Source organism: the organism of the source record quoted next, assembly GCF_019968955.1.
Source record: "MAG: Porospora cf. gigantea A chromosome Unknown PgA_NODE_264_length_24997_cov_335.611, whole genome shotgun sequence".
Classification (NCBI taxonomy): Eukaryota; Apicomplexa; class Conoidasida; order Eugregarinorida; family Porosporidae; genus Porospora; species Porospora cf. gigantea A.
In genome coordinates, this window is record NW_027151551.1 from 1 (window position 1) to 24,997 (window position 24,997).

Below are 24,997 nucleotides of genomic sequence, written 5' to 3' on the forward strand. Positions count from 1 at the left end.
TACTCCGTGTAGTGGTTCCAGAAGTCACTGTCGGTAAGGTTGGAGGGATCGGGAAGGTGCTGGCCTCAGTGGGATACATGAACGTCGTCGTCGTTGCAGCTTCAGTAGTGGTAAGATCACTACAGGATAAAACCTGCTGAAACAAATGTTAGCAGCCTCCACAATGGCACCCACCTCCTGCGTGTCGAGCACTGACCATGCATCCTGCACGGCATCGCAAGTAGCCTCCATAGGGATGAGGTCCCGGAAAGAAACCATCTGCAACGAATGAAGTTAAGGGAGTGGAAAGACATTCGATGCGTATCTTTCATTCACCTGACTGCCCCACGCCTGTGCTAATAATACAGTCAGAAGTGACGCGTGTATCATCCAATATTTAGAGTAAAAAACAGGGTTACGCACACTATCACCGGAGTTGGTCATGAGTAGTACTATCATTAGATGCCTAAGTCAGGCCTTGCGGGCTTTTTTTCTTGATTCACTGGATGTTCGAGTTCGCCGTTTTCTTGAAAACTTCTCGATTGCATCCGCCAGTGACGGGAACTCCCCATCTTCATAAGCTTGAGCCGCCTTCATCAGCACCGTATCACTGCATGACTCGTACGCAGCCAGGTCATCACGCCTGGGCCCTCTGGACGCCCGGCTGCCACGCTCTACTGGCGACTCCTCCACCTCCTCCCGTGCGACGAGCCAGGACGGCGGCACCTCGTCCAAGGTCATAAGTCGGCCCGCCTTCACGAGGAGGTCGTGGTTGAGGTCCTCTGGAGGGTGACTTGAAGGCATGCTCGCGTTCGACGCGCTGAAGCTGGATACGCTGCTGGTCGGTTCTACGATGCCCAAATCCGCATCCATCTGGTTGAACAGATCTTCCTCCTCTTCAGACCTGGCGAGGTAGCGGTTTAGCTCCGCTGGGCAGGTAGACTGCGCGTTGGACATGTTCCCGCTGGAAGAATTCAGCTGGAGGACCGATCTCAGATGCGATTCATGGGCAGCAAAGTCGACGTTGTCCTTGAACTGACCTGCCTGGATGACTTTCTCATCCACATTCAACTTCAGAGAGGCCCGCCGAACAATGGACTCCTCAACGCTTGACTGCGTCACTAGACGGAAAACGCGAACTTCTCTCTTCTGCCCCATGCGGTGAGCACGAGCTTGGGCTTGCAAATCCTGATGCGGGTTCCAGTCTGAGTCGAACAGGATGACAGTGTCAGCGGCTTGGAGGTTCAGGCCCAGACCTCCCGCCCTGGTCGATAGCAGGAAAAACTTCACAGGGCCATCAGGCTGATTGAACAACGCCATAGACTCCGACCTCGAGTCTACATTCATGGACCCGTCAAGTCTGTAGAAGTCTAGACCCATGAAGGACATCAGGTCGCCAAGGATATCTAAAAGCTGCGTCATCTGACTGAACAACAACGTTTTGTGCCCGCTTCGCTTCAGCTTCGGTAGCATCCTGGCGAGGACCTCAAATTTGGAGGACACGCGGTACAGATTCTCATTTATGTAGTACTCCTCTGTAAACAGGTAGGGGTGGTTGACAATCTTTCGTAGTTGCATGACCGTGTTGTTAGTGGAGGCCACAGCTCTGTTGTCCTCACTTTGAACTGTAAACTTCCGAACCATGTGATCATAGCCGATGCGCTGCCAGTGTGTAAGAGGCAGGCGGATCACATATTCGCGTTTCTCAGGCAAGTCACCTAGGACTTCTGATTTGACCCGGCGAAGGAGGAATGGCCTCAACACCGTGTGTAACCGGTTTATTACAAGGAACTGCTCTTCCTCGGACAACTGCAGCGCTTCCTTCTCCTCAACCGCCGTCGCAGGAGGCAAGTCGTCAAACGGCTTGTCGAACCACCTGTTGAAGTCCTCCGCTGAGGAAAAGACTTCAGGTAGAATAAAATTCAGCAGGGCCCAGAGCTCCTTGAGCGAGTTCTGCAGTGGAGTTCCGGTCAACAAAAGCCGATTCGACGCTTTGTACTGGTGGCTGGAAATCGTTGAGTGGAATTTGGAAGCAGCGTTTTTCATTCGATGGCCTTCATCCACTATAATGAAGACGTAGGTCCCTCCAAGGATGCTTTTCTCCCGCATTACGTAATCGTAGGTCGTCAATAGCACATCGAAGCGCTGGTCGCGCACGATTCGAGCCGCGGCCAAACGTTCATCCTTACTGCCTTTGTACGCGACAACGCGCACGGATGGGCAAAAGCGTTCCAGTTCGTTGATCCAGTTGGTTATCGTGGAAAGCGGCACCACGACCATGTGAGGGCCATGGACGCGCTTCACCTCCCGCAGATAGGCAATGAGCGCTACGGTCTGGACGGTCTTTCCGAGGCCCATTTCGTCCGCTAGAATCCCTGACAAGTGGTTGTTGAACAAAGACACTAGGAAGTTCAGGCCACTCAGCTGGTAGGGCATCAACTCTCCGTTTACAAAGCACTCAGGCTGAAACGTGTCCTCCGTCATGCAGTGCACCGCTGAGTAGTAGTCCGTGTGTATCTGACTCTCTACGTCATCGCCGCCCAGAAATTGTCTCGAGTGCCTTTTTTGGGACTGCACTCGCCTTGTAATGGTTAACAGGTAGCGGTCAGTCTGGTTAAGCAGCTCGACGAGGCGCTCATTCTTGGTCTCACGAATCATTTTTACGTACTCCTCCAGATTGTTGCTTCGTAGGGCCCTCAATCGCTCCTTACGAGCTGCATCCGCCTTGCGTTGTCGCTCCAAGTCCAAGGCCAGCTTCGACTGGACGCAAGCAGCGGCCAACGCCAAGGCGGCGGCCCTCTTGTCCGTCGCTTGCTTCTGGAAAGCAGCATGGGCTTCAGCGACTTCCTCTAGCACCAGTGCCATCTTGAACGTCTTGACTTGAACGTCAAGGGATACAGATCCAGCATGCCATTGTCGCATGCGACGAGAGACACGGATCATGGTTTGCACTACCTCCGCGTGGCTCGCCCTATCCTGGCCCATACGGGCGACAATCTCATTATTCACAGCAGCGTGGCCAGTGACGCGCTTGGGGAACACCTTAAAATGCCTGGGTTCCGGAATTTGGCCCACCAATGTCGGCAACAAGTTAGTCACAGGAAACTTTCTCACTTGTTGCCGAATGCCGGCCTGATATGCCTTCATCTCCGTCAACCGGGTCTTTAAACAAAATCGCTGCGTGTCCAGCCAAAGAGCGACTCACATCACCGAGCAACTTTCCGCCCCACATCTCCTCCGCCACCGCCCTTAAAGCGCGTCTGTCACGGCGATTTTTGCCAGGCCTGCCCAGCAGCTTACGCGACCGTAAAACTGAAGCTTCGATGTGCTCAGGGACCTCATGGGTGAGCCGCCGCAGCTTTCGACAAAACTTAAGTGTGGCAGTTTCCAACTCTGGTCTCGCCTCAGAGGATTTCTTCAGAAGGATCCGGGTTGCTTCCGCCACGCCATCCTCCATGCGCGAAAAACCTAAAAATATCTGCGGCAAAAAAGCCGGCAAACCATCACGAACCGCAAACGGGATTCTCTACTGTGTCTGAACGCTCTCATCATTGATGTTGTATATTTGTGGGTTGCGGAGCAATTCAACTAGAAATTCATTCAATCATCAGTTGGCGCGCGTTGGGTCGAGATGAGATCGCATTTCTGGAAGAAGCCGAGACAGGACCAGTCAGAATGTGCTGAGCGTTTCGCCCAGACTGGGGAATACTTCGTCCCTACATTGGGCAAACGGCATCTGATCGAGATTGATCCTCGGATCATGATCCGAGATGGCGAGGTGGTGCGTTCGCTCGATGACTCCGGGCTGCACCTGATTCTGGAAACGGCCCAGGAGAAGCACTGCAAGCCGTCAGACCTGTTTCGCAACATAGAACCCTTTAAGCCTCTGCATTACGATTTGGATACAGAGGCTCACATACTAGCTGAAGTCACTGAGCAAGTGCGAGTTCTAAAAGTCAACTCGTGGGGCAAATCTGGATCGTTTTCGAGTTACAACTCGGCCATGGAACCAATTGATGAGTGAGGTATCTAAGACGTTTTTCCGTTGTATTATTGGACAATTTTTAGTCGTTGACTGAGGAAGTTTGTTTCACTGAAATAGCGTAATTCATAATACATTATGAAAGCGGTGGCATTCAGTGAGTTTGGTGACGTGGACGTCTTGCGTGATGTGGATATGCCAGTTCCAAAGGCTGTAGGCTCTGACGTCCTCGTAAAGATATGGGCCAGCGGAGTCAACCCCATTGATTACAAGATGCGTTCTGTCGACATGGGCATCTTCTCGGGGGAAAAAATCCTCGGTTACGACGGCGTAGGTCAAATTATCGAGACCGGAGAAGACGTGGTTGGAGTGCAGGTGGGAGACGAGGTGATGTTTGCTGGTGACTGGACTCGGAATGGAACGAATGCCGAATTCTGCCTGGTCGACCATCGACTTGTGGGACCCAAACCAAAATCTCTCACGGCCCCCCAAGCCGCCTCCTTGCCGCTGGTGGTGATTACTGCCTGGGAAGGGATTGCAGAGTGCATGCATGTGGACGAACAGGACAAAGGGAAGTGGTTGTTGGCGCTTCCAGGTGCTGGAGGTGTCGGCTCGATGGTCATTCAGCTTGCGAAGCTGTTTGGTCTGCGTGTTGTGGCTACAGCTTCTAGAGACATCACCATAAAGTGGTGCAAAGATTTGGGTGCTGACCACGTCATCAACCACAAGTCGCCGCTAAGAGAGCAGCTGACGGCTTTGGGGCTCACTGGCGTGGACTACATCTTCAACGCTTTCCCTCTGGAGGATAACTACGCCCAATATGTGGACATTCTCCTTCCCTTCGGACACATTGTTAACATCGACAGTGCTGGAGCGTTGGATCAGCTCCCGCTGTTTTTGAAACGAGCCTCACTCTCGCACGAATTGATGTTTGCTAGACCTCAGTACGGCGTCAAGCCAGAGAAACAAGGGGCCATTCTTCACAAAGTAGCCGCGCTCGTCGATGACGGCAAGATCAAGCCAATTACCACCCAAGAGCTGCCATTCTCTCTTGAGGGGGTAAAAGACGCACATCTTCACATGCTGTCGAGGTCTGCTTGCGGTAAAACAGCACTCTGCATGCTCTGAAGAGTGTGGGGCGATCTAACTAAAAATCCATTTGGATTGATGATCTCTTGCGTAGAGGATCTCCTAAACAATAAATCAGTGCGTTTTATTTCATTTCTGAGGGAGGTTATCACAGACTTTCAGGTTGGATACTGGCTTCTGGTTCCTCATTATTGCTGCGGACATTTGAAGGCTGCCTGGGCCGCGATCCAATCCGAGTGTCCGGGCTGCTTTACCTGCGTCTTCGAGCACCAGACGTTAGCAGCCGTTTTCGACATGGTGGTTGTTATTGGCGGGGCAGCAGATGACAGAGCTCTGAAAATATTCCTAGGCTGTTTTTGTGAGGTGGCTCGAAAATTTGAGTTGCTGGACACTCAAGGTAGACTGGCTGTGGTATTCCTGCTTCCCTGGTCCGCCAAGAGCTTCCTACCCATTGGCTTACTCGCCTGCTCGAGGGTCGCGAGAGAGTTTTTCTGGTTGGGCGGTCTTTGCCGTCTGCACTTGGTCAGAACCCGTGGTCGGAGACATGTTCTTTGTCTTCACGTCCGATCCAGTTCCCTCGACGTTACTCACGCCTTGGCCCTACAGCTGTTCAGCAACTTAACTGCAGACTGTGGACTGACTCCTCAGGACTTTGGCCTTGTTGGGCACGACATTTTGGGAAGTTCTGTGATGCTGCTATCTCGCAAACAAACGGCGCTCGTGAACGCCTGGCAGCAGGAATTCTCCGACAACGTAACCATAGATCTGGAAAAAGTACCGCAGGCGCTGGTTCTACTAACAGGAGCGATCTGCAGTCGCATTGGATGCTTGCGACGCATCATCGATGAGGAGCCGGTGAGAGCATGTCTCAGGATGCTACTGGTACAGGAAAACGATGGGGGATTCCAAATCACGTCAGTATTTTATTTTTTTTTCCCTTTAGATTTTAATTCCCTTTTCTTAGTGGCTCTCTCTTAATGACTGGGCCTTTCTCATTCTTCGACATCAATATTCGTCTCACGCTTGCTAGACGTCTCGAAGAGGCGATCTCCGATGCTAACATGGCTGCATCCGCAGAGATCTGTGACCCTCTACCAGCTGAACGCTTGTCGAACTTCGGTCTAGCATCGAACCTAGACGTGGTGTGTTTAAGAGGCGAGAGAAGACCTATTTTGAAGGCTGCAATGGTCCTTATGTTGCAAGAGGCCGAGTATGTAGAGAACGCCTGTGTACATCTGACCAAGCGGCGACGGATAGGCGAGCGCAAACCGCATACGGAGCCCCAACAGGCGACCATAGTTCCCTCTGCGGTTGGAATTGCGCGACCTCCAAGCCTCGTCGATTGGTTTCCGCAGTTTGGCGCGATATGGGATGGGGCGCAAGTGGTAATGGAGGGTACACCGGCAGTCAGTGCCCTAAAAGCACTGACTGGATCGGGCACATTACCAAGGAAGTCGAGTCAGCAGCTGTCTACGGCGCCTGCATCTCCGAGGATGTCGTCTCTTGAATTTCCGAGGGCCTGTTTTGAATCATCGTCTGTCGATGTACCTGAGATCCGAGGCGTCGACGAGGTGCCTGAAGGCGAGGAGATTCCCGCCATCCCAAGCCCCTCTAGCTTAGCCAGCCCAGTCACCACTCTTCAAACTGCTCATTCGGCAAGAAGGTATACAATCCGACTCAGCGACGCTGAAAAATCCAAGTCGCCCTGCGAGACAGCTACACTTCCCGTTTTTTCATTTGATCTGGAGTCTGAAGCCGATGAGCTTCTCCAAGCATTTTCGATGATCAGTGATTGAGTGAATACTGTTCAAATTGGGCACCAGTTGGACAACACGTGTTTAAACTGTTTTGTGACTGGAGACTGAACGTGATTGATTCGGATGTGAAGGATGCGTTCGCGTGTTTTTTGGTAGGACGTATGATTACAATGAACCAAAGTACACACAAGCCGCATGATATTTCAGAATAATAATGCATCTCTCTGAACCGCACAACGTCTCTGTCAGCGCCTACCAGCTGCGCACCCTTGTAGGGAGCTTCGTCGGATCCCCCCCACCCCCACCCCCTCCACTGATGATGAATGCGAGTGCAACAGATATGCTGTCATCGCGGGCTCCAATGATGCCATCTTCGGTGCCACTGAGCGTTCCCGTCCCTACCCGTAACGTCTCCTCTGCAGTGGAACACGCTACAGATGCTCTCACTGGTATGGGTAACCATACTCATGCAACGCAAAGCCTCTTCACCTCCCCCAAGGGGACAATGCTGGATCTCCTGACCACCCCTAAAGAGACAATGGCGAACTCTCCGAATTCTGAGATGATGGATCTCCTGACCACCCCTAATGGAACGATGGCGAACTCCTCATATCCAGAGGTCTCCACTGCTGTGGATGTAGTTACGGATCTCCTAAACACCTCTGATGGAACATCCTCGAATCCGGAGGTCTCCACTGCGGTGAATCGAGCTGTGGATGTGGTTACGGATCTCCTATCCACCACTAATGGGACAATGGGGAACTCCTCGAATTCGGAGGTCTCCACTGTGATGAATGAAGCTGTGGAGGTGGTTACGGATCTCCTATCCACCACTAATGGGACAATGGTGAACTCCTCGAATCCGGAGGTCTCTTCTGTGACAACAAAAGCAGCACAGGCGTTCACCAAGTACGTTGTCAAACCAACAATTCAGAGCGGTGCAGGGGACTTCATCCCTACGACTCCGTCCTATTCCGAGGGAATGTCGACTGAACACATCGCAGCTATTCTGGTCGCGATTGTCCTGCTGATCGGCATGACCGCTGCCTACGCAGCTTACGCGTACAAGAAGCGTCGTCGCACCCAGCATGCGGAAATCCAGATGTCAGAAATCGCCGCGACAAGCGCAAGTCCGTGATGGCTGTGACTCCTTAATTATAAATGATCTCAATGAACTTAGTATTTTTTTCGGTGATAACGGCTCCGTTATTATAAATTTGTTCATACGTTTCCACCGACTCCTTTTAATTGCGAATATGCGGGTGGAATTGAGTCACCGCTCCTCCAAGGCTGCGGTGCTGGTTTCATTGGCAGCGCCGACCCTACTGGACATGAGTGAGAGCAAACCGACGAAGACATCCAAGTCCGTCACCCTCAACTGGTCGCTGTCTGAACCAGTGCCGGAGTGTCTGGGCAGGACTGGACTGGACGACTGCGCAGACGCCCTCCAAAAGGTACTGGGTCGCCTCGATCCTTCGAAGAACGAGGGTCACGGTACTCTTGTGGATGAAGATGACGCTTTGATGAGCGACGATTGCGATGCTTCTGAGGCCCAAATCGCCAAGACTGAAACCACCACTGAACTGACACCCAGGGAAACTAAGGCGCTTCTGGGGGGGCTCGCCCTGGCTGTATGTGCACTGCTGGCGGCAGGACTAACGTGGATGGCGTCTCGAGCTGTTGACGATGGGTGGACCGTTCAGAGAAAGAACAAGAAACGTGAGAAACAATAAATTAATCTTAATGCTCCACGTTCACCACTTTAACTTCCATTAGTTTGATCAGATAGTTCTTGATAGATGATCATGCAAACGTAAGAAACAATGAATTAATCTTAATGCTCTACGTTCATCACTTTAACTTCTGTTAGTTTGATCAGATGGTTCTTGATAGATGATCATGCAGGACCGCGGCTACGGGAGGCGGGTGTAGGAGCTGGACGCTAGCTCGTTGTCCTGCTGGCGACGACGTCCCTTGTGGAGGGTATGCGCCCCGCCTATCAGCAGCACAAGGATTATGGCGGCCAATAGGATGCCGCCAACAGTGAACTCCAATACTCCATCGTCAGTGGGAACGGCGGTGGTACAGTTGTTGAGAGCGAAAGTCGTACCGTTGCTGAGAGGAGCGAAAGTCGTGCCGTTCCCTGGCAGTGTCATGCCAGTTGGTTGACTGCTTCCATTTCCAAGCATCTGTGTGACTGTGTCTTGGATGTAGTGAGAAACATTCTGGGCAGCTTGTTGAGCCAATGTCTCCGCTTCCTCCGAGGCTCCCTCCGCGAGACGCAGTTGGGAGGGGCCCACCAGCGTAACAGCTAGAGATACGTACAGAGTGGACTGGTTTTTGGTTTTGATCAGATGCATTGGGATCTGTCAATAGACGATTTCATGGTGCACACGTACGTGTAGTCGCATGAGAAACATTATTTCAGACTCATAGATCGAACGTGAAAGCAAATCTGCAGCAACTTTCACGCGTATGGATCAGGCGTGAACCCAACCAGGGGCTCGTGCAGGTTTTCGTCCTTGCGATGACGTTGATTCGCCGCAAGTCCACCAGCTAGACACAAGAGGATCACAATGCAGATAGCGACAATGGCTACTATACCAGCGCCTCCGATGCCGTCGTCGTTGCCGGAGGGAGCCAAAGTCGTGGCGTTGCGAGGAGCGAAAGTCGTACCGTTGCTGAGAGGACCGAAAGTCGTACCGTTGCTGAGAGGAGCGAAAGTCGTGCCGTTCTCTGGCAGTTTCATGCCAGTTGGTTGACTGCTTCCATTTCCAAGGATCTGCGTGACTGTGTCTTCGATGTAGTGAGAAACATTCTGGGCCACTTGTTGAGCCAATGTCTCCGCTTCCTCCGAGCCTCCCTCCGCGAGACGCTGCAGTTGGGAGGGGCCCACCAGCGTAGCAGCTAGAGACACGAACAGAGAGATCTGGTCCTTAGTTTTGGTCAGGTGCATTGGGAATCTGAGAATATCAAATTTCACTCTCAGTCTCATGCATGAGTATCCACCTGTGGTTTCAAAACAGTACATCAGTGCGCCAGACTCGTCAATTCGGCCTGGGGGAACAGCTGCTTGATTTCAGCTGGTTGCAAACATGGGGAGATCCCATAGAAGTCCACAGCGCGTAACGGCATTCGCAGTAGCTTCAAATCCTCAAGGGCCACACTTCTCACGCCATGTAGACTTAGCCATCGGAGGTCCGAGCATCCCGACAGCTCATGAATAAACTGCCCCTCAGACTCAACCGCCCAAGTCAAATTCAAGCTCTTTAACGTCTTGGCCGCCTGCAGAAAACGTCTCAAGTCATCATCCCGCACTCGGGAGCCGGTCAGGTCGAGGTGTTGGCACAAGGCAAGGTTAGGCAGTTTCTTGAACCCGTGATGTTGCACATGTTGGTTGGCGTAAAAGCGGAAGAACGACAACGTCGTACACGTCTCCAGCACTTGGGAGAGCCCCACCTCGGACACAGCATCCAGCCGCGTGAGATCCATACTCGCGAGGTTGCGAAATCGGCTGCATACAACGGCCAACACTCCGTCATCCACACCAGGGCACCCGACTAAACTCAGCTCTCGCAGTTGCTTCATCGGAATGACAGACAATATGCGTTTGAAAGCTTCCGGTGTAAGTTTGGGGATCCAAAAAATGCGTAGGCCTTCTAATCCTAGTAGGGCAGACTCCTCGAACGCGTCACCATCAATGAAGCGGCATCCATCCACCGCCAGCCGCTTCAGACGGGGGAACTTCGAGAGTGCATGCAAGTCTGAGTTTCTCAGCTGCGAAAGGAACGAAAACGTGAGACAGGTTATACGGTCTCTTGTGAGGGAGCACGTCTGAAGGAAGGACATGAGCTGCCCCACAGGCAGGTGTCCCACAGTTGGCTCGTCCAACACCACTTCTGAGAAGAGAACGTCACCCAGAGTGGGGGTTGAACTTCCGGCTCGCCACTTCACTTCAAATGGGCTTAGGGTATTGGGAGGGCTCGAGCCCCCTGGGAAATCGAGCGACTCTAGGAGGACTCTTCTAATTGCCTTGCTTGTGCTCATTAAAGTCGGCACATCACGTAGCGGGTGGAGTGACGTCAGAAGAGTGCGTGCTATCTCAGGCGTCTGTAGCAGAACGCCGATCATCTATTGTAGGATTAATGCAACCTGTATTCTCGGTATCTCGGAAGCTCGAGGGGGGCCTGTTAGGCCTCTTGCTGCTGTACAGCCTGATTATGGGTTCATGCATGCCAGTTGCTGTTGAGCCGACACGTATATTGGAACGGGCGCCCATCGTGGCAGGGTTGCTAGGCTACATGGCGTCTGGAGCATACCGATGCGCGAACTTCTTTGCGGTCCTTGACTCCTACGGAAGTGCGTTGTCATCGGCCTTTCTGGCGGCCACGGTCGCAGTCTCGTAGGTTCCGGCGGGACTCCAAACAGCCTTCTTCTTGCTGCAGACGCTTTCGTGCTGGGACAGGCACTTCAAGTTATATTCCACTCCGACGAGAGCTTACTAGCGTGCCTCGGAATTATTGTCTTCTCGGCTGGACTTGGCTGCTTCTCTTCGGAGTCCTGCTGTTTTGGGTTTTCCTTCATGTTCGACCACGGCCTCATGCGCAAGTGCCTGAGGCGGAATAACCTGCCGGTTGCTTTCCTCGATCGAGCTGTGCAGTGTTTGAAGTGCATTTAATATTCATAAAGTCCTCTGCCTCCATACTCACTTCTCCTGTGGTAACTGCTCGTGAACTGCCTCTAAGAAGTCACCAATCGCAGCTGGTGCCCAGTACCTAGCACGGACCCCATGCAGAAATTGGCAGTGCCCACCTGCGGGCGTCATACCTATCACGACATTTTCCTTATAGTGCGAGGACAGCGCGTTGTAGGCTGCGAACTGACAGACAGGGTCGTCTGCGGCGTGTAGGAAAAGTGCGGGAATCGTGATGTTGTTGAGAAAAAGAGAGGCGGAATTTCTGGCGTAGTACTCTGGTACACCGTCATACTTGTGAAGGAGTCGTGTTAAGCGGTCGTCGAGTTGAACCAGCGTCTTGGACGCGTATGCGAAGTCCAGGTCGACTTCGAAAGCGTTCTTTCGACTACCCATCGCGTTTACCGTCTGCTGGCATGCCACCAGCTCATCTGTAGTCAGCTTCGTGGGACCTGACTGGTCTCTGCACTTGTGAACGCTAGCCCAACTCGTCCAGTATTGCCGTAAGAGATTTGTCAGCCTTGCGGTCATCGCCTCTGCGTACTTTCCATACATCGACCGATGGATATGTTTACTCGCCGCATGTAGGTCCATAGGGCAGCTGATCGATATAAAACCTCTGATAGGATGAGCCAACAACTGATCATCCGAGTTTCCGCGTCTGCAGGGTCCCCGCCTGCTTTCGCCCAAGTACTTGGTAAAGATGTTGGCACCCAGACTAAAACCCACCCCCAATAGAGGAGTCCGATGCGGCACCTGGAGCCGGATGTAGCCGATTACCTCATCTAAATCGTCGGTGGAGCCTCCACAAGACAGCGTAGTGAGGCCTTTCAACTGCACCCCAGGCCATCCCTTCAGAATGACCACCGCGGCAGTCATTCCTCTGAACGCGACCAGCTCCAAGCATGCTGTACGAATATAGTAGTCGTCTGACGAAGAGCCCATGCCAGGGAGGACAACCACGACTGCTTGGCATGGGTGCGCCCAAGCGCTGGCCCCATCAGGAACAGGCATGTAATGGGATGCATACGGTCCGATACAGCATTGCTCGCCATACACGGCGTCCCACAGAGCGTAGCAGAGGCACAGCGCAGTCTCGAAGGCGTATTCTGCCGCGTTCCACAATGACAGGTATACTCGTGCGCCTCTACCAAGCAGCCGAACACCCCTCCAGGACGCCTGCTCCGTCTCCCTCTCGAGTCGCACGCTGTCTGCCATTTGCAGGGCGTCCACCAAGCTTCCGTGGTCGAAGATGTCCACAGCCATGGAGGAGCCGACTTGCTCACGCCGGTAAGTTACGCACTCCACAACTGTCCAGTAGTCATCGGACAATGCATCGGTCGTCGTTAAGCGTGGTGCCAGCCCCTTGCGGTACCTCGAAAGCCGTCGTCGACTTCGGCGCCGCCGCATAGCATCAAGGATGAAGCCGAGCGCGATCGTGAGATGTCCGTTCAGCGCCAAAACGAAGGGTCTGTACCGATTCCACGCGAAGGGGCTTCGTTTGAGTAATTGAGCGGTGAATGAATCTGGCTTGCGGTTAGCCATCTCATTCACTAGGCTGCCTGGGATGAGGGTTTGGCCGAATATCGCGTTGGCAGCGTGAAGGCTCTTTCCTGTCTCGTGGCTCTTAACGAAGAAAAATAGCAGGGATCCACAAAGGCAGACGCGGTGGTAGACAAAAACCACAGCCAAGGCAGCTCCCAGTGCCTTAAGGACAAGCATCAGTGTTTTTACGCAATTCATTGGCATGTCTAGTTGGATGCGAAGGCTCCGCGACCGGACCTCCAGCCGGTCGTCGCACGTTTGGAACAAACACCTCGAGGTCAACGCCGTTCGATCTCCCAACACCCGCAGCGTGCAGCATAACGCAATGACTACAAGTTTGTACAGCACTACCACATTCATCCCAATGAATCTGTGGCATCAGCTACGACGGTTGCCGAACCTCTGGCTGATGGGGGTACTAGTTGTCCGTATGATCGTCTTCTTTCTCGGCCAGTACAACGAACGGCTGGGTAACATCCTGCTGAGTTTTCTTCCTGTGTTTTTAACTGTCGTCTCCACGGCAATATGCGGTGAGAAAACATTACTTCGTGGATTTGATTAAAAAAATTTATAGAATATCTAAATATTTTATTTTCAGATCAATTCTTTGACTCTCGTCGTCGGCAGTTCGATGCGGTCCTTAACCAGCGCTACGTAAGCGTCGTGAAGCCCGGAAAGAATCGCAGCTTGAAGCTGGTGCATCAATCGAGGCTGAACGTGGGCGAGATAATACGTTTGAGCCGGATGGAGGAGGTTCCTGCTGACATGATCCTGTTCTCCACCAGCATGCCCAGTGGGGTCGCGAAGATTAATGTACGTTCACTGTCGGGAGACTCCGCTTCTGTATCAAAGCAGGCAGTTCGGAAAACGAGAGACGTTATTCAACTTAACTTGGTGTCCAAGATCAAGGGGCTTCTTACGTTCGAGTCATCAGTGAGCGATGTTAACACCATGAAGACCTCGAACCATTCTTTCACAGGACGGCTGCACCTCAAGGGCCATCCCCGACCGAGCAACTTGAGCACAAACAACTTCATTCCGGCAGGCAGCGTACTCGTCTCGCCTGACTGGATCTACGGCGTGGTCGTGCACACAAGATGTAACCGCCCTTGTGAACGACGGGGTCGAGGCTCGGACAGACTCTTCACATCTAATCACTTTCGGAGCAGAGAGAACCTGGCGGTGCTTGTACTCTTCCTACTAGCCACCATCGTGTCGAGTACGCTGCTCCTGGGGTGCTGGGAGGCCTGGAGCGTAGCGAGAATAAAGGAAAACTCGCCTACGCTGTTAGGAAGATTACTGTACGACAATGAAATGGATATCGTACTCACCGCAACGTACACCCTCTTCCTGTTGTGGTCACTTTGGTGTCCGTACGTGCATATTGGAAGCAACCTGGCGGCGGTGGTATACTCTCTGACCTTGGAGGCGGATCCGACCTTGAAGAACCTGGGGGCTGTCGACGACGTTGAGACCAGACAGAGGTGTATCGTCAAGACAGTGACTAACCTTCCAGATCTCTGCGTGTCCGACATCGTATTCGCCTCCAAGTGCGGAACGCTAACCAAGTCTCAAAAGCTGACCTTTCGCGCTTGCAGTGTGGCTGGCTGGGCCTACGGGGACCGCTTCTCCAACCAGTTCCTTGACGGTGAGAGCGACGGGGAGCTCAGCACCATGCGAGACGTGCGATTTCAGATGTCTAGTCACCTTCCCAGTGAAAGCAGAACCACAGGCGAAGACAGTGAGCACGAATCTGGATCCAACGACGCTGACATAACTTCCTGGTTGACAGAGAAGGATAGTGGTCTCCTCGAATCCTGCGAATCTGATTGTGCCTACCCGGACGCTGATGTCGAACTCACGTCATGGACGACAGACTTCTCGGCTCCGATGTCACTCCGGAGCGTCGACGATTCAGATACGCACAATTCACCAGCCGCCACTCCCCGCCCAGCAATGATCCCCTACTCACGAGGCCGAAGATCTAGCCTCTGGTCTATCTCCAGCCTCCCAGCCAACCAGGCAACTCGTCCTCCTCCGGTCGCTGGGGATGATGACCTCAATCCCCCTGAGCCGACAAACGAAAACTGGCCCCCTCGGCCAGAACGTCGAGCGAGCATCAGTGTATTCAGCTGCCTAGACTTTGACAGCTCGGACGAGTCCCTCGACTCATGTCCTGCCGTTACTCAGCACACGGTGTCGGACGTCTGCCAGTTCCGAGACCCCGATTTCTACATGCATTGGCGAACAGGAACGGTTTGGCGCCGGAACAAGATCGATGAGTTCGTCTTCGCGATGGCGGTGTGCAATGACTGCCGGCCGTATGTCGAATTGGCTGGCGTGTCCGCAGCCATTCGTAAGGCTGTGGACGATGCAAGCCGCTGGAGCACACGCATACGAACGGAGTCGCATAACCTCAACGCCATCCGTTATCTGGCCCCGTCCCGAGAGGAGGAGAGCATAACTATGACCGCCAGCTTCTTCGGACTTACCCTGGTCTCCCGCAGCCCAACACACCTTACTCTTTGCCACGATGGAGAAATGACCAACTACTCTGTTATCGCCTCGTTTCCGTACACACCGAAACGTCAGAGAGGCGCAGTTTGTATTCAGCGAAAGGGAGAAATGGGGGCAACGCTCTACGTCCGAGGACATCCTGCTCAGCTCGCAGAGAGACTCTGCACGAGCCACGATTCTAAGGAGAACGCGGTATATTCGATCTCCCCTCACGTAAGTGCATCGCGTCGCCTCCTTTCATATGTTTGCAGCATATCGCTCGAGCAACCACCCAGGGATGCCGTGCAGTGATGTTCTGCAAGAAAGAGTTATCTTTTGTGGAGACCGAGAGCTATCGCATGCATGCAGCAGACGAGTCGATATCAAACCAGGAGAAGACGCAGTACAGCAGTGACCTGGAGTCGAATCTTCAATACCTAGGCCTCGCGTTCCTTGAAGACGACATCGACGATAACAGCACTGACCTTGTGCGATTCTTCCGTGATACGAAAAAACAGGTCTGGTTGACGAGTGGTGACACTATGGACCACTGCCTCACCGCCGCCTACGGTGCACAGCTGCTTGAACCTGCAGCACACGTCTGGAGAGTCTCGCTCCTTAGCAATAGCGGAGTGCAGCAAACCCTGGTAAAGCTTGTGAAGCAGATGTCCATAAACGTTTTTAGTGACGCCTCCCGGCAGGCCATCGCCATCAGCGGAAGCGACGCAGCTCTCTGCATGGGGCACGAGGGCACGGAAGCGCTGCTGCTGTATCTCCTCTCCATGACTGAGGTGGTCATTGCCTACGATTTCCCCCCTTCTCTACGAGCAGACATCATTCGGGCAGTCCACCACAACGTACATCGACGGCCTGTGACATTGGCTATCGGCCAGGGCGCCGGAGACGGCCCCATGTTGGTAGAGGCGGATATCGGCATCGCGATTTCGCAACCCACGGCTGTTTTTGCGCCGAAACTCGCAAGTCTGGATTCCCATTTCGAATCGTGCGTGTTCTGGACTCCCGGTTCAAGCGCCTCCCCTATCGTAGACCCTGACTCCAGCCGAATGATGGACCCCAACCTCCGGTATCGCCTCAACGCGGAGGCGCTGCAAGTCGCGGATATGGTAGTGCCAAACACTGACTGTATAACCACAATCATCAAGAAGTACTCACTCCCGTGTCGACTAACAACGACGGTGCTGCTACACTACACCCTCTTCATGGCGGGGGCCGTCACCATGCCCCACGTGGTGATCGTTTCTCGGAACGCCTTCCTGCCGGATATGGAGATTGGCCGCCTTTGCAACTTCCCTAACATGCTGAACGTGCTTTTCCAGCCAGCCATCTTTTTCTTCTGTTACAAGAACATTATGCCCAAACCACTGTCTCCGGCCAGATATGCGTTTCTCGTCAACTCGATTCGAACGAAAGGGTTAAATTCAGTCTGGTCTCTTCTGGGAACGAACCTTCAAGGAGTTCTCTTTGGCTCTCTGGCGGCAGGTGTGACGTTGTCCTCAGAAGCCACCACTAATTGCTGGGGCAAGTACTACACTCTCTCCTTCCTCACCCTCAACGCTGGATTCTTCTTCGTTCTGATGTCACGTGAGGTTGGGGCCCGCTGAGAATGCAGTTCCACGGATCACCTCGGTGACCTCGGCAGTGTTGCTCCTTGGGGCTGTTGTTGTCATTTTCACCTTCATTTGGATTGCTGACAGCGGAGCCTCAGCGCTTATTCTAAATCAAGCGGAGTTTCTCTATTCCTGGGAGACGTGTAAGGCGCCACCCCTTTACAAATACAGACGTGTTGATCCTCGTTTCTTGGGGCTCTCTCTTGATGTTCACTCGGTTTTTCCGAGGGGGCATTTGGAAGTTGTCGGCCTTGTTGAGGAAGGCCTACGACCCCGGAGCGACAATCCCCGACAATCTGTGCTTCAAACCGCCGAAGATGCACTTGGATCTTCCTGACGGACGCACTGTCTTATGGGGAAGGAAACCGGCCCGCAGTTTCAGCCACGAAACGCCGGACGACAGTGTTCTGAACTCTGATATCAGCGAGCCGCCTCCTGAGGAGATGCCCGAGGAGACAACAGTTGCCTTTTCCGGCGCATCTGAGGCCCTGATTCACCCCCTTACGCTGCGTTTCCGAGACACCCACCTGGAATGTGCCTACGAGACCTCGAAAAACGATTGGATCCTGCCCCACAGGCGACGACTTGTATTCATGCTCGTTGTAGCTGGTATCATGATCGTGCTCACCTCCGGATACGGCGTCTTAGCGATGTGCATGGCACTCAACTCTGGCTTTAGCAGCCGCACCACAGTGTGCGGCATGGTCAGCTCCTCCATTGTGTCTGACCTCTGCCGTACGTTCTCTCTCGTGGAGGTGTGCGGGCAGTGCCTATCCACCAGCGTGGTGGTCGTCGTAATGCTGCCCTGCATTTGCCCTGTTCTCCTGCTTATCGGCTCAACGATGGATTTTATGTGGCGGTCTGAAGCGCTGTTCGAGATCTACGTTGTAACGTATTTCTTCCTTCGGCAGGTCACATTTTTTTTCATGTTAGATCCAGGTATATCTGATGTGCCTATCTACTGCATCATCGTCTTCATCCTCATCCGAGTCCCGTTCAAGCGAGCTGTGATCCTCTTCGCTGTCTACGGATCAGTCAACTTGGCAAGATACATATGGGCGTCGTCCTACTACGACGCTTGCATGGACAACCTGGTCCACAAAGATGCCCTGCGAAATTATTGTCCCAGCTTCATTGTCGCGGACTTGATCTCCACAGGCTCATATCTTTGTGACTACAGTCTCATGTTCCACAAGATGAGCGCGTCAAATCTGTTCTACTACATACCACTGATGGTTGGCGTTTCGTTTTTCACCAGCTTAGTCGGTTTTCAGGTGGAACTGCACCAAAGGAAAGCGTTCCTCTTGAATGTGCAGGCGGATACAATCCAACGACAGCAGAAGGAGATCCTCACCTCCCTTCTGCCCGACTTCGTCGTCAAAAAGATGATTGAGTCGGCGTTCAATATGTCGGGAATGGGCTTTTTCCCCGCAGAGGACCGTGGGAAAGGTGAGGAACGGGTTGCCAACACACAGTCAGCGTGATCTTCGTGGACGTTTACGAATTCCAGGCTCTAGTGGCTGGGCTGGACGCCGCGAGCCTCGTCAGGGTTCTCGACCAGTTGTTTTTGGTTTTTGACGGGCTTTCCAGGCTACACAAGTGTGCAAAGGTCGAGACAGTCTTCGAAACCTACATGGCCGCTGCGGGGCTTCACGAACCCCACGAGGCGCATATGCACAGCGTCAAGGACGACGCCCTCGACGCGCTCCGGTTCAGCGTGGCTGCAGTTTTCGGCGCGAACACAGTGGAGTATGAAGCCCGCTCCGAGGACGACGTCGCGCCTAGCGGGTTACTCTCCAGCCATGAGTCTAAGCGGAACCAGATGTCCAACAGTCTAGCGGGCGGCCGACGGAAGTACACAATGCGTGTAAAGGTCGGCATTCACACTGGACGAGTCATCAGCGGCGTTGTCGGCGCGAAGAAACCGCAATACGTGCTGGTTGGTGACACAGTGAATACAGCGTCAAGGATGAAAACTCTGGGCGAGGTCTCCACCGTGCACATCAGCGCGGACACTCACCAACTCGTTGCGCCGGAGAAGACATTTATTTGGGAGGAGCGGCAGTGTTTCGTCAAGGGAAAAGGCTACATGAACACCTACCTCCTGCTCAGGGTTCTTGAACAGCCACCCGACAGCCTGAATTCAGAGGAGGACATCGAGTCGTATTCCCTTTCGTCAGCGATCAAGGAGACTGATGAGGATTCGATATCCATGGAACGCGCCATGGACCAGAAGCAGCGCCGCTACTGCCTGGCGTCGTTCATAGCAATCCTGCAGCGGCTTTTTCGGAGCACGGCGGATGGGACTGACAAGGCATTGCAGGCTAAAACGCAGCGCCTGCTAAACTTCCAAGACCGACGTCAGGAGGCCCTCTTTGTCCAGAACTTCTTCTTGTCGGATTCCAACATTCGACATGTCGAGTACACACTCAACATCTACGTGATCTCTGTGGTGGTCTCCTCGTTTGCGTACTTGACGGTTCGTCGCGACGGAGAAACGGAGCTGTTTAAGGTATCGCAGGACAAAGTTCTCCAGATCTTTAGCATCATTCTGGCCGTCAGTGAGAATTTGGGGCTCTTGATACAGCCTTTCTCGAGCTCGTGCTTCTACATTACCGAGGGACGTTCTTCAAATCGCTCCACCACTTGACATGGCTGTTCTTCTTCATGAACGTTACGTTTCTGGCTGTGGCGTGTCTGTTTGTACTCCTTCGATCATGGGCATATATCGACGTGGCAACCCACATGACGGTGGCCATCCCATGGCTTTACATGGACTCCACTCAGCTGTCATTCTTCGTAACGCTTTTCCACCACAATCCTAGCGTGCGATACCAACAGGTGATCTTCTTCGACATCGCGCTGTTGGCAATACTGTTTGTCTCTCAAATCTCGCACAACAATAAATTGAACTACGCTTCCTACGTCTCCTTCATCGACCTTCCCATCCTGGTAGGTTGCAACCTCTTCTCGACATGGTATCGGGAGTACACTCAACGGAAGACTTTTTTCATCAAGGAAACGATGGCCGTCAACGAGAAGAGGATTCAGCAGGTACTGCTAGATCAACTGCCTGCTCGCCTCGTTCAGGACTACCGAAATGGACAACTGAAACTAGCCTACGTCCACACCGAAACCACATTCCTCTTCTCCGACATCGTCGGCTTCACTGGGTGGGCGAAGAGCGTCGACGCTGAGAAGGTTGTGGACATGCTGCAGGTTCTTTACACACGGTTCGACAACGACACCACCAAACTCGGAATCTACAAGGTATGCACAATAGGAGACGCCTACGTCGCCGTGACAGAGATGCCTGTACCTGGGGAGAACTTCAACGTGAGTCGCCTAAGCACCCTTAACTGCAGCCATACGACGGCGCCAACGCCATTCTGGAGCTCTGCTGGCACATGAAGAAGAGCATTAGGCAAGTTGCACAGGCCAACAAGATTCCCAACCTGAGCATGAGGATTGGCTTGCACTTCGGATCCTGCTTCGGAGGGATTATCGGAAGCGGTAGATTCCGGTATGATGTGTGGGGCGTGGACGTTCTGACAGGCAACCTGATGGAGTCTAACGGAACCCCGGGCGAGAAGACCTGCTCGGAAGCTTTCAAGGACTTCTTATCTGAGCATCCAGACCAAATTGGCCGGAATATAGCTGACCAGCGCTTCTACTTCAAGGTGAGTTTGCAGCAGCCAACGAATCAGCCTCATGCCGCAGTAAACGTGGTGACCCACGATGTCCAATCCTTTATCCTGAAGGACTGGTCATTTGACTCAATGCCAGCCGAACACAGGGCTTTGCTGAACCAGAAGGATGGAGCCACTGCCAGAAGGTTTTAGCGATGAATCGATGCCGGTGATTATTGGTGTATATTATGGTAACTTACCCCAAGCACACAGTATACTCCGAGAAGTATGCTGACTCGAAGTTCGAGTACCGGCACGTCATCCTCCAGCGCGAACAAGCTGCGAAGGCCAAGTCCAAGATGTCAAAGAAACGGGACAATCTTCTGTCAGAAACTGAGTGGAGGGATCTCGGGATTCAGCAATCCGCAGGTTGGATGCACTACATGGTTCACGCCCCTGAGCCCCATGTGATGTTATTCAGGCGGCCCCTCGGGTGTGATCCTATGACTGGCCGACCCCCCGCAGACTGGAATCCGCCTACGGACGACAGAGGAAGGGGCCCGTTACCGCCAGGGTATCAACGTAGGTAGATGCGCGAACGCGCGTGATTAAAGGGCGTTTCTTTTATCATAATAGAGACGAACTGCCATTTCTGTCGAATCAAAGCGTGGATGGATTTTACGCTATCTTTTACTCGAATTGACGGAGAATTAAACCTATTGTAGAGTATCTTTTTTCGAACAATCATAGAAAATATATAATACATTGTTGAAGCTCCAACAGAAAAGACCTATAAAGGTCTCTGAAACGGTCTTTTACGCAGCGGACGGCGAGTAGAACCCGAATGAGAACACAGCAGCGGCGGTCGTAGCGGTTAAAATGAGCGTGGAAAGCCATGACAGCATTATCTGCAGAAGTAGCTTGACGTTGACGGCCTGCCAGTTGACCAAGCCGTTGCAGTTACGCTTGAGATTTGGATTATCAGAGTGGAAGTCAAGGGCGCCCACGGCGACTGTGGAACCAACCTGACAATGAGTCGTTGAGAGTGGAATGCCCATGAAGGACCCTATGACCATGACAGTTGCCATACCGGTCTCTATTGAGAAGCCACGCGCAGGAGTGATCTTTGCTAGCTTGACACCTACAGCAACCAGTACATTTACCCCTAGGAAGGCCAAGCCGAGTCCGATCCCAAGCCCGCCCATCATGAGAATCCACGACGGCGTCGCGACTTTCTCCTCAAAGGCGCCAGATTTGTAGACGCCGTATATAGTAGAGAAGGGCGCTGTTGCATTGGCAACGTCGTTAGCACCGTGTACCAGGCAGCTCACAATCGCCGACAGAATCTGTAAAAAGCTGAAGAAGCACTCGGTCCTTGGGTCAAATTGCTCAGCGGCCGACCACATCTTGTTGATGTCCTCGTCGTCATCCACAGCGGCGTGCACATCGGTGAACCAGGGCATTTTGTACCACTTGAGTCGCACTTTCTGCTGACAGGCCACTGGAGCTTCCGAGAAGTCTGACATGAGGACAATGTCGCTGCTAGACATTTCCGGTTTATCGGGGGCGTGAAGAGCTTCATCCGTTATGGTAAACTTTTCGGCGTTGCTTACAGTGCTCGATTCGATATCGACCCTGGCGTCGTATTCACGAATCAGCCGCCTAGCGTACCAATACGCAGCCGGGGCCAATAGCAGCGTTAGCCCCGCCGCGATGGCTAAGCCATAGGCGAACGCAAGTCCGTAGTGTGCAGAAACCCATTTGCTGAGGATACAAGGGGCGAGGACCTCGGTCCCATTGTCAGTGGTTTGCTCGCACGCATTTGGGAATGAGACAGGATTCTTGATGATGAAGAACATGGTGAAAACGAAGAGTAGTGCGAATACCAGGAACCACAAAACTCGATAGCCGATTTTCACAGGATCCTTCTGTCGCAGTATGCCCTTTCGAGTCGCAGCAAAGATAGATCCGCCTGCAATGGCAGCCAACAGAGGTGACGTGAACCAGGAGGCAATCACGGTTCCGACGTAGGTCCAGTTGACATTCTTCGGTCCAGTGGCCAAACCGACTCCTATCAGCGAACCGACGACAGACTGAGTGGTCGAAACAGGTAGCCCTTTGACAGATGCCACTATTAACCAGATGGCAGCGGTGATAAGCGCAGTCAGGTTAGCATACATAAGTACGGCAGGGGAGTCCTTAAACTCGTCGAAGTTGATAACTCCTTTTCGGACAGAGTCTGTAACGGACGCACCGAACATGAAGGCCCCTAGGAATTCGAATACGAACGCGAGTATGACTGCAACCCAGAGCCGGATGGCCTTGGAACCAACGGAGGAGCCGAAGTTGTTGGCCACGTCGTTGGCCCCAATCCCGAATGCCATCACGAAGCATGCTATGCCTCCTAGAATCACGATCCACCCAAAGGTGGTGGGGTCTTGCATTGTGTTTCTCAAATAGCAAATACCTGCGCATAGCCGTGCCGCCCCACTGCACTTGCGACCAACCAAATTGCAGCGAGAGGAACGCTGGCAGCAGTACTTCCGTCAATACATATAAACTAACGAGTCGGGATCATGACGTTACGCCCGCAGGTGCGGCACCTTGAGTGGGGATCGTGAATCGGACAGCCGTGGTGGACGTGGGCAGGATACGCTCTGGGTGGTGGCGGCAGCGTCCTCGCCACGCGAGTTTCGCATGCCGTTGCGTACTTCTCAACCCGACGATTGCACTGGGCGAACCCGTCCTCTAATGTTGCCCCACATGTGAGCATTGCGTTGTCACAGGCCGCGCCACAGGCATCGCACGTCTTAAGGCAGGCATCCACTCCCGTGGCATAGCAGGAATCCAATCCAGTCCCAACGACTGTACAGCCTCGCACCATCCCGTTCCACGTCGTTTCACAAAGGTTGCCAAGGAGACTGAACGGTGCGCCTAAACACTTTAAACCGCTGTCAAGGCATCTGTCTAGGTCTAGTGCCGGCGCGGGACGAGAAATAGGTCGGCACTGCGGGCAATGCACCGGAGATATTGCCTGGTGGCAAGTACACTGCAACGGGTATTGCCCTCCTGGACTCGGGTACGCTTGGGGGTAGCCTTGAGAGGGCGGGGGGTATACGTGATGCTGCGGGTAACCGCCGGGATTAGGGTATCCAGATCCAGGATTCACTATAATGAACTTGGGTTGCTTTCGACGATGGCGTCTCGACGAGACAGATGATGACGTGGCAGCTGAGGGCATGAGTGAGGTTTAACCCCGAATTTGATAATTTCTACTAAGAGACAGTGAGACAGTAGGCTTCAGATAGTATCCAGCGTGGTTGTTCCGGAGCTCAGATGCGAAGGTGCCTGAGGAAAACATCAAAGATTATAATAATAATAAAATGGAGATTAATCAGCAAAATTATTTTTTTGTACCCACATCTTCAAACCAGGAGCGAAGGACAAACGCCTCCGCTATCAAACTGTCCATCTCGTCTTCCGTCCACAGCTGCGTGGGAAGGTCCTGAAGGTACAGCATCATCGACTGGAAGTCCTTCATACAAAGCAGATGCGTTCGCCATCGTTGGAGGAAAGCTGGATGCGAATAAGAAATCGAGTAGAGAGTGAAGAATATGAACGGGTATGCAGAATGCAAATAAATATCGGCGGATGCTCACCACAGGTAACGTAGGTGTGGAAGATCGCCACGCTCTCGATTCCGTCAGCGATGTAGGTGTCCCAAAGTCTTATAGCGCAACGCCACGGCAGCTCGCGACTAAAAATACAGTTGAACCAGCGGAAGGTGACGTGGATTAACTCGAACCTGTAGTTCGCCAGATGAGAGAAAAGTTCACCTGAAAGGGGTGACATAACCTCAGAAGATACGAAGAGAGAACAGGGTCATGATAACAAGCATAGAAGCTCACCATCCACTCTCTCCAAGAGGTCTCCGAGACGAGCGGTGGCTTCCATTATACCTGGCTGCTCAGGCAGATAGAATGATTGAAGGTGACTGAGCGCCGTAGTGAACGCGAAGAAAACATTTGCTTCTATTTGCTGCAGGTCTTCCATGGGAATCTGGAACGACATAAAAACCGCTTGCACCTTATAATAAAAGCAACAAAACTGGTAAGAATCAATACCTTGTCAATGTCCCCAACATTTTCAGTGAACACGATAAAAAAGATGGCCAACAAGTCGTTCTGCCCCTGAACGTA

At 52.9% G+C, this 24,997-nt stretch overlaps 14 protein-coding genes across 21 annotated transcripts; 8 read left to right on the forward strand and 6 right to left on the reverse strand.

Moving 5' to 3' along the window:
• Window positions 1-450: 450 nt before the first annotated feature.
• Window positions 451-3,436, reverse strand: KVP18_000283 (uncharacterized protein; the record flags this gene model as incomplete). Of its 2 annotated transcripts, XM_067953588.1 has the most annotated exons (2): window positions 451-3,156; window positions 3,185-3,436. In XM_067953588.1, the coding sequence occupies 2 exons, from the start codon at window positions 3,434-3,436 to the stop codon at window positions 451-453; spliced, it is 2,958 nt and encodes a 985-aa protein (XP_067810771.1). The 2 variants fall into 2 exon arrangements, with proteins under 2 accessions (XP_067810771.1, XP_067810770.1); XM_067953587.1 differs by lacking the exon at window positions 3,185-3,436 and having other exon boundaries at window positions 451-3,126.
• A 174-nt stretch (window positions 3,437-3,610) lies between these two features.
• Window positions 3,611-4,003, forward strand: KVP18_000284 (uncharacterized protein; the record flags this gene model as incomplete). Its single annotated transcript, XM_067953589.1, has 1 exon — window positions 3,611-4,003. One exon carries the CDS (start codon window positions 3,611-3,613, stop codon window positions 4,001-4,003), a length of 393 nt encoding a protein of 130 aa, XP_067810772.1.
• Window positions 4,004-4,099: 96 nt separating this feature from the next.
• On the forward strand, window positions 4,100-5,089 carry KVP18_000285 (uncharacterized protein; the record flags this gene model as incomplete). Its single annotated transcript, XM_067953598.1, has 1 exon — window positions 4,100-5,089. One exon carries the CDS (start codon window positions 4,100-4,102, stop codon window positions 5,087-5,089), a length of 990 nt encoding a protein of 329 aa, XP_067810773.1.
• Window positions 5,090-5,128: 39 nt separating this feature from the next.
• KVP18_000290 (uncharacterized protein) lies at window positions 5,129-6,846 on the forward strand (the record flags this gene model as incomplete). The annotated part of the gene is made up of 2 exons (XM_067953682.1): window positions 5,129-5,964; window positions 6,015-6,846. The coding sequence occupies 2 exons, from the start codon at window positions 5,129-5,131 to the stop codon at window positions 6,844-6,846; spliced, it is 1,668 nt and encodes a 555-aa protein (XP_067810778.1).
• Window positions 6,847-7,021: 175 nt separating this feature from the next.
• Window positions 7,022-7,945, forward strand: KVP18_000287 (uncharacterized protein; the record flags this gene model as incomplete). Its single annotated transcript, XM_067953641.1, has 1 exon — window positions 7,022-7,945. The coding sequence occupies one exon, from the start codon at window positions 7,022-7,024 to the stop codon at window positions 7,943-7,945; it is 924 nt and encodes a 307-aa protein (XP_067810775.1).
• A 118-nt stretch (window positions 7,946-8,063) lies between these two features.
• Window positions 8,064-8,540, forward strand: KVP18_000292 (uncharacterized protein; the record flags this gene model as incomplete). The annotated part of the gene is made up of 1 exon (XM_067953713.1): window positions 8,064-8,540. One exon carries the CDS (start codon window positions 8,064-8,066, stop codon window positions 8,538-8,540), a length of 477 nt encoding a protein of 158 aa, XP_067810781.1.
• Window positions 8,541-8,720: 180 nt separating this feature from the next.
• KVP18_000286 (uncharacterized protein) lies at window positions 8,721-9,167 on the reverse strand (the record flags this gene model as incomplete). The annotated part of the gene is made up of 1 exon (XM_067953624.1): window positions 8,721-9,167. One exon carries the CDS (start codon window positions 9,165-9,167, stop codon window positions 8,721-8,723), a length of 447 nt encoding a protein of 148 aa, XP_067810774.1.
• Window positions 9,168-9,274: 107 nt separating this feature from the next.
• KVP18_000281 (uncharacterized protein) lies at window positions 9,275-9,763 on the reverse strand (the record flags this gene model as incomplete). The annotated part of the gene is made up of 1 exon (XM_067953564.1): window positions 9,275-9,763. One exon carries the CDS (start codon window positions 9,761-9,763, stop codon window positions 9,275-9,277), a length of 489 nt encoding a protein of 162 aa, XP_067810764.1.
• A 74-nt stretch (window positions 9,764-9,837) lies between these two features.
• Window positions 9,838-10,938, reverse strand: KVP18_000291 (uncharacterized protein; the record flags this gene model as incomplete). 2 transcript variants are annotated; one of them, XM_067953696.1, is made up of 1 exon in its annotated part: window positions 9,838-10,938. In XM_067953696.1, one exon carries the CDS (start codon window positions 10,936-10,938, stop codon window positions 9,838-9,840), a length of 1,101 nt encoding a protein of 366 aa, XP_067810779.1. The 2 variants fall into 2 exon arrangements, with proteins under 2 accessions (XP_067810779.1, XP_067810780.1); XM_067953697.1 differs by having other exon boundaries at window positions 9,838-10,854.
• Window positions 10,939-10,952: 14 nt separating this feature from the next.
• Window positions 10,953-11,485, forward strand: KVP18_000293 (uncharacterized protein; the record flags this gene model as incomplete). 2 transcript variants are annotated; one of them, XM_067953734.1, is made up of 2 exons in its annotated part: window positions 10,953-11,209; window positions 11,236-11,485. In XM_067953734.1, the coding sequence occupies 2 exons, from the start codon at window positions 10,953-10,955 to the stop codon at window positions 11,483-11,485; spliced, it is 507 nt and encodes a 168-aa protein (XP_067810783.1). The 2 variants fall into 2 exon arrangements, with proteins under 2 accessions (XP_067810783.1, XP_067810782.1); XM_067953733.1 differs by lacking the exon at window positions 11,236-11,485 and having other exon boundaries at window positions 10,953-11,213.
• A 27-nt stretch (window positions 11,486-11,512) lies between these two features.
• KVP18_005076 (uncharacterized protein) lies at window positions 11,513-13,222 on the reverse strand (the record flags this gene model as incomplete). The annotated part of the gene is made up of 1 exon (XM_067949423.1): window positions 11,513-13,222. The coding sequence occupies one exon, from the start codon at window positions 13,220-13,222 to the stop codon at window positions 11,513-11,515; it is 1,710 nt and encodes a 569-aa protein (XP_067810784.1).
• A 25-nt stretch (window positions 13,223-13,247) lies between these two features.
• On the forward strand, window positions 13,248-21,011 carry KVP18_000282 (uncharacterized protein; the record flags this gene model as incomplete). 5 transcript variants are annotated; one of them, XM_067953580.1, is made up of 8 exons in its annotated part: window positions 13,371-13,575; window positions 13,644-15,775; window positions 15,814-17,143; window positions 17,172-17,312; window positions 17,341-18,618; window positions 18,645-19,730; window positions 19,757-20,505; window positions 20,535-21,011. In XM_067953580.1, the coding sequence occupies 8 exons, from the start codon at window positions 13,371-13,373 to the stop codon at window positions 21,009-21,011; spliced, it is 7,398 nt and encodes a 2,465-aa protein (XP_067810767.1). The 5 variants fall into 5 exon arrangements, with proteins under 5 accessions (XP_067810765.1, XP_067810767.1, XP_067810768.1 ...); XM_067953578.1 differs by lacking the exons at window positions 17,172-17,312; window positions 17,341-18,618; window positions 18,645-19,730; window positions 19,757-20,505; window positions 20,535-21,011 and having other exon boundaries at window positions 13,248-13,575; window positions 15,814-17,163; XM_067953582.1 differs by lacking the exons at window positions 13,371-13,575; window positions 13,644-15,775; window positions 15,814-17,143; ... (1 more) ...; window positions 17,341-18,618; window positions 18,645-19,730 and having other exon boundaries at window positions 19,837-20,505.
• A 35-nt stretch (window positions 21,012-21,046) lies between these two features.
• Window positions 21,047-21,388, forward strand: KVP18_000289 (uncharacterized protein; the record flags this gene model as incomplete). Its single annotated transcript, XM_067953667.1, has 1 exon — window positions 21,047-21,388. One exon carries the CDS (start codon window positions 21,047-21,049, stop codon window positions 21,386-21,388), a length of 342 nt encoding a protein of 113 aa, XP_067810777.1.
• Window positions 21,389-21,613: 225 nt separating this feature from the next.
• On the reverse strand, window positions 21,614-23,242 carry KVP18_000288 (uncharacterized protein; the record flags this gene model as incomplete). Its single annotated transcript, XM_067953655.1, has 1 exon — window positions 21,614-23,242. One exon carries the CDS (start codon window positions 23,240-23,242, stop codon window positions 21,614-21,616), a length of 1,629 nt encoding a protein of 542 aa, XP_067810776.1.
• Window positions 23,243-24,997: the final 1,755 nt, after the last annotated feature.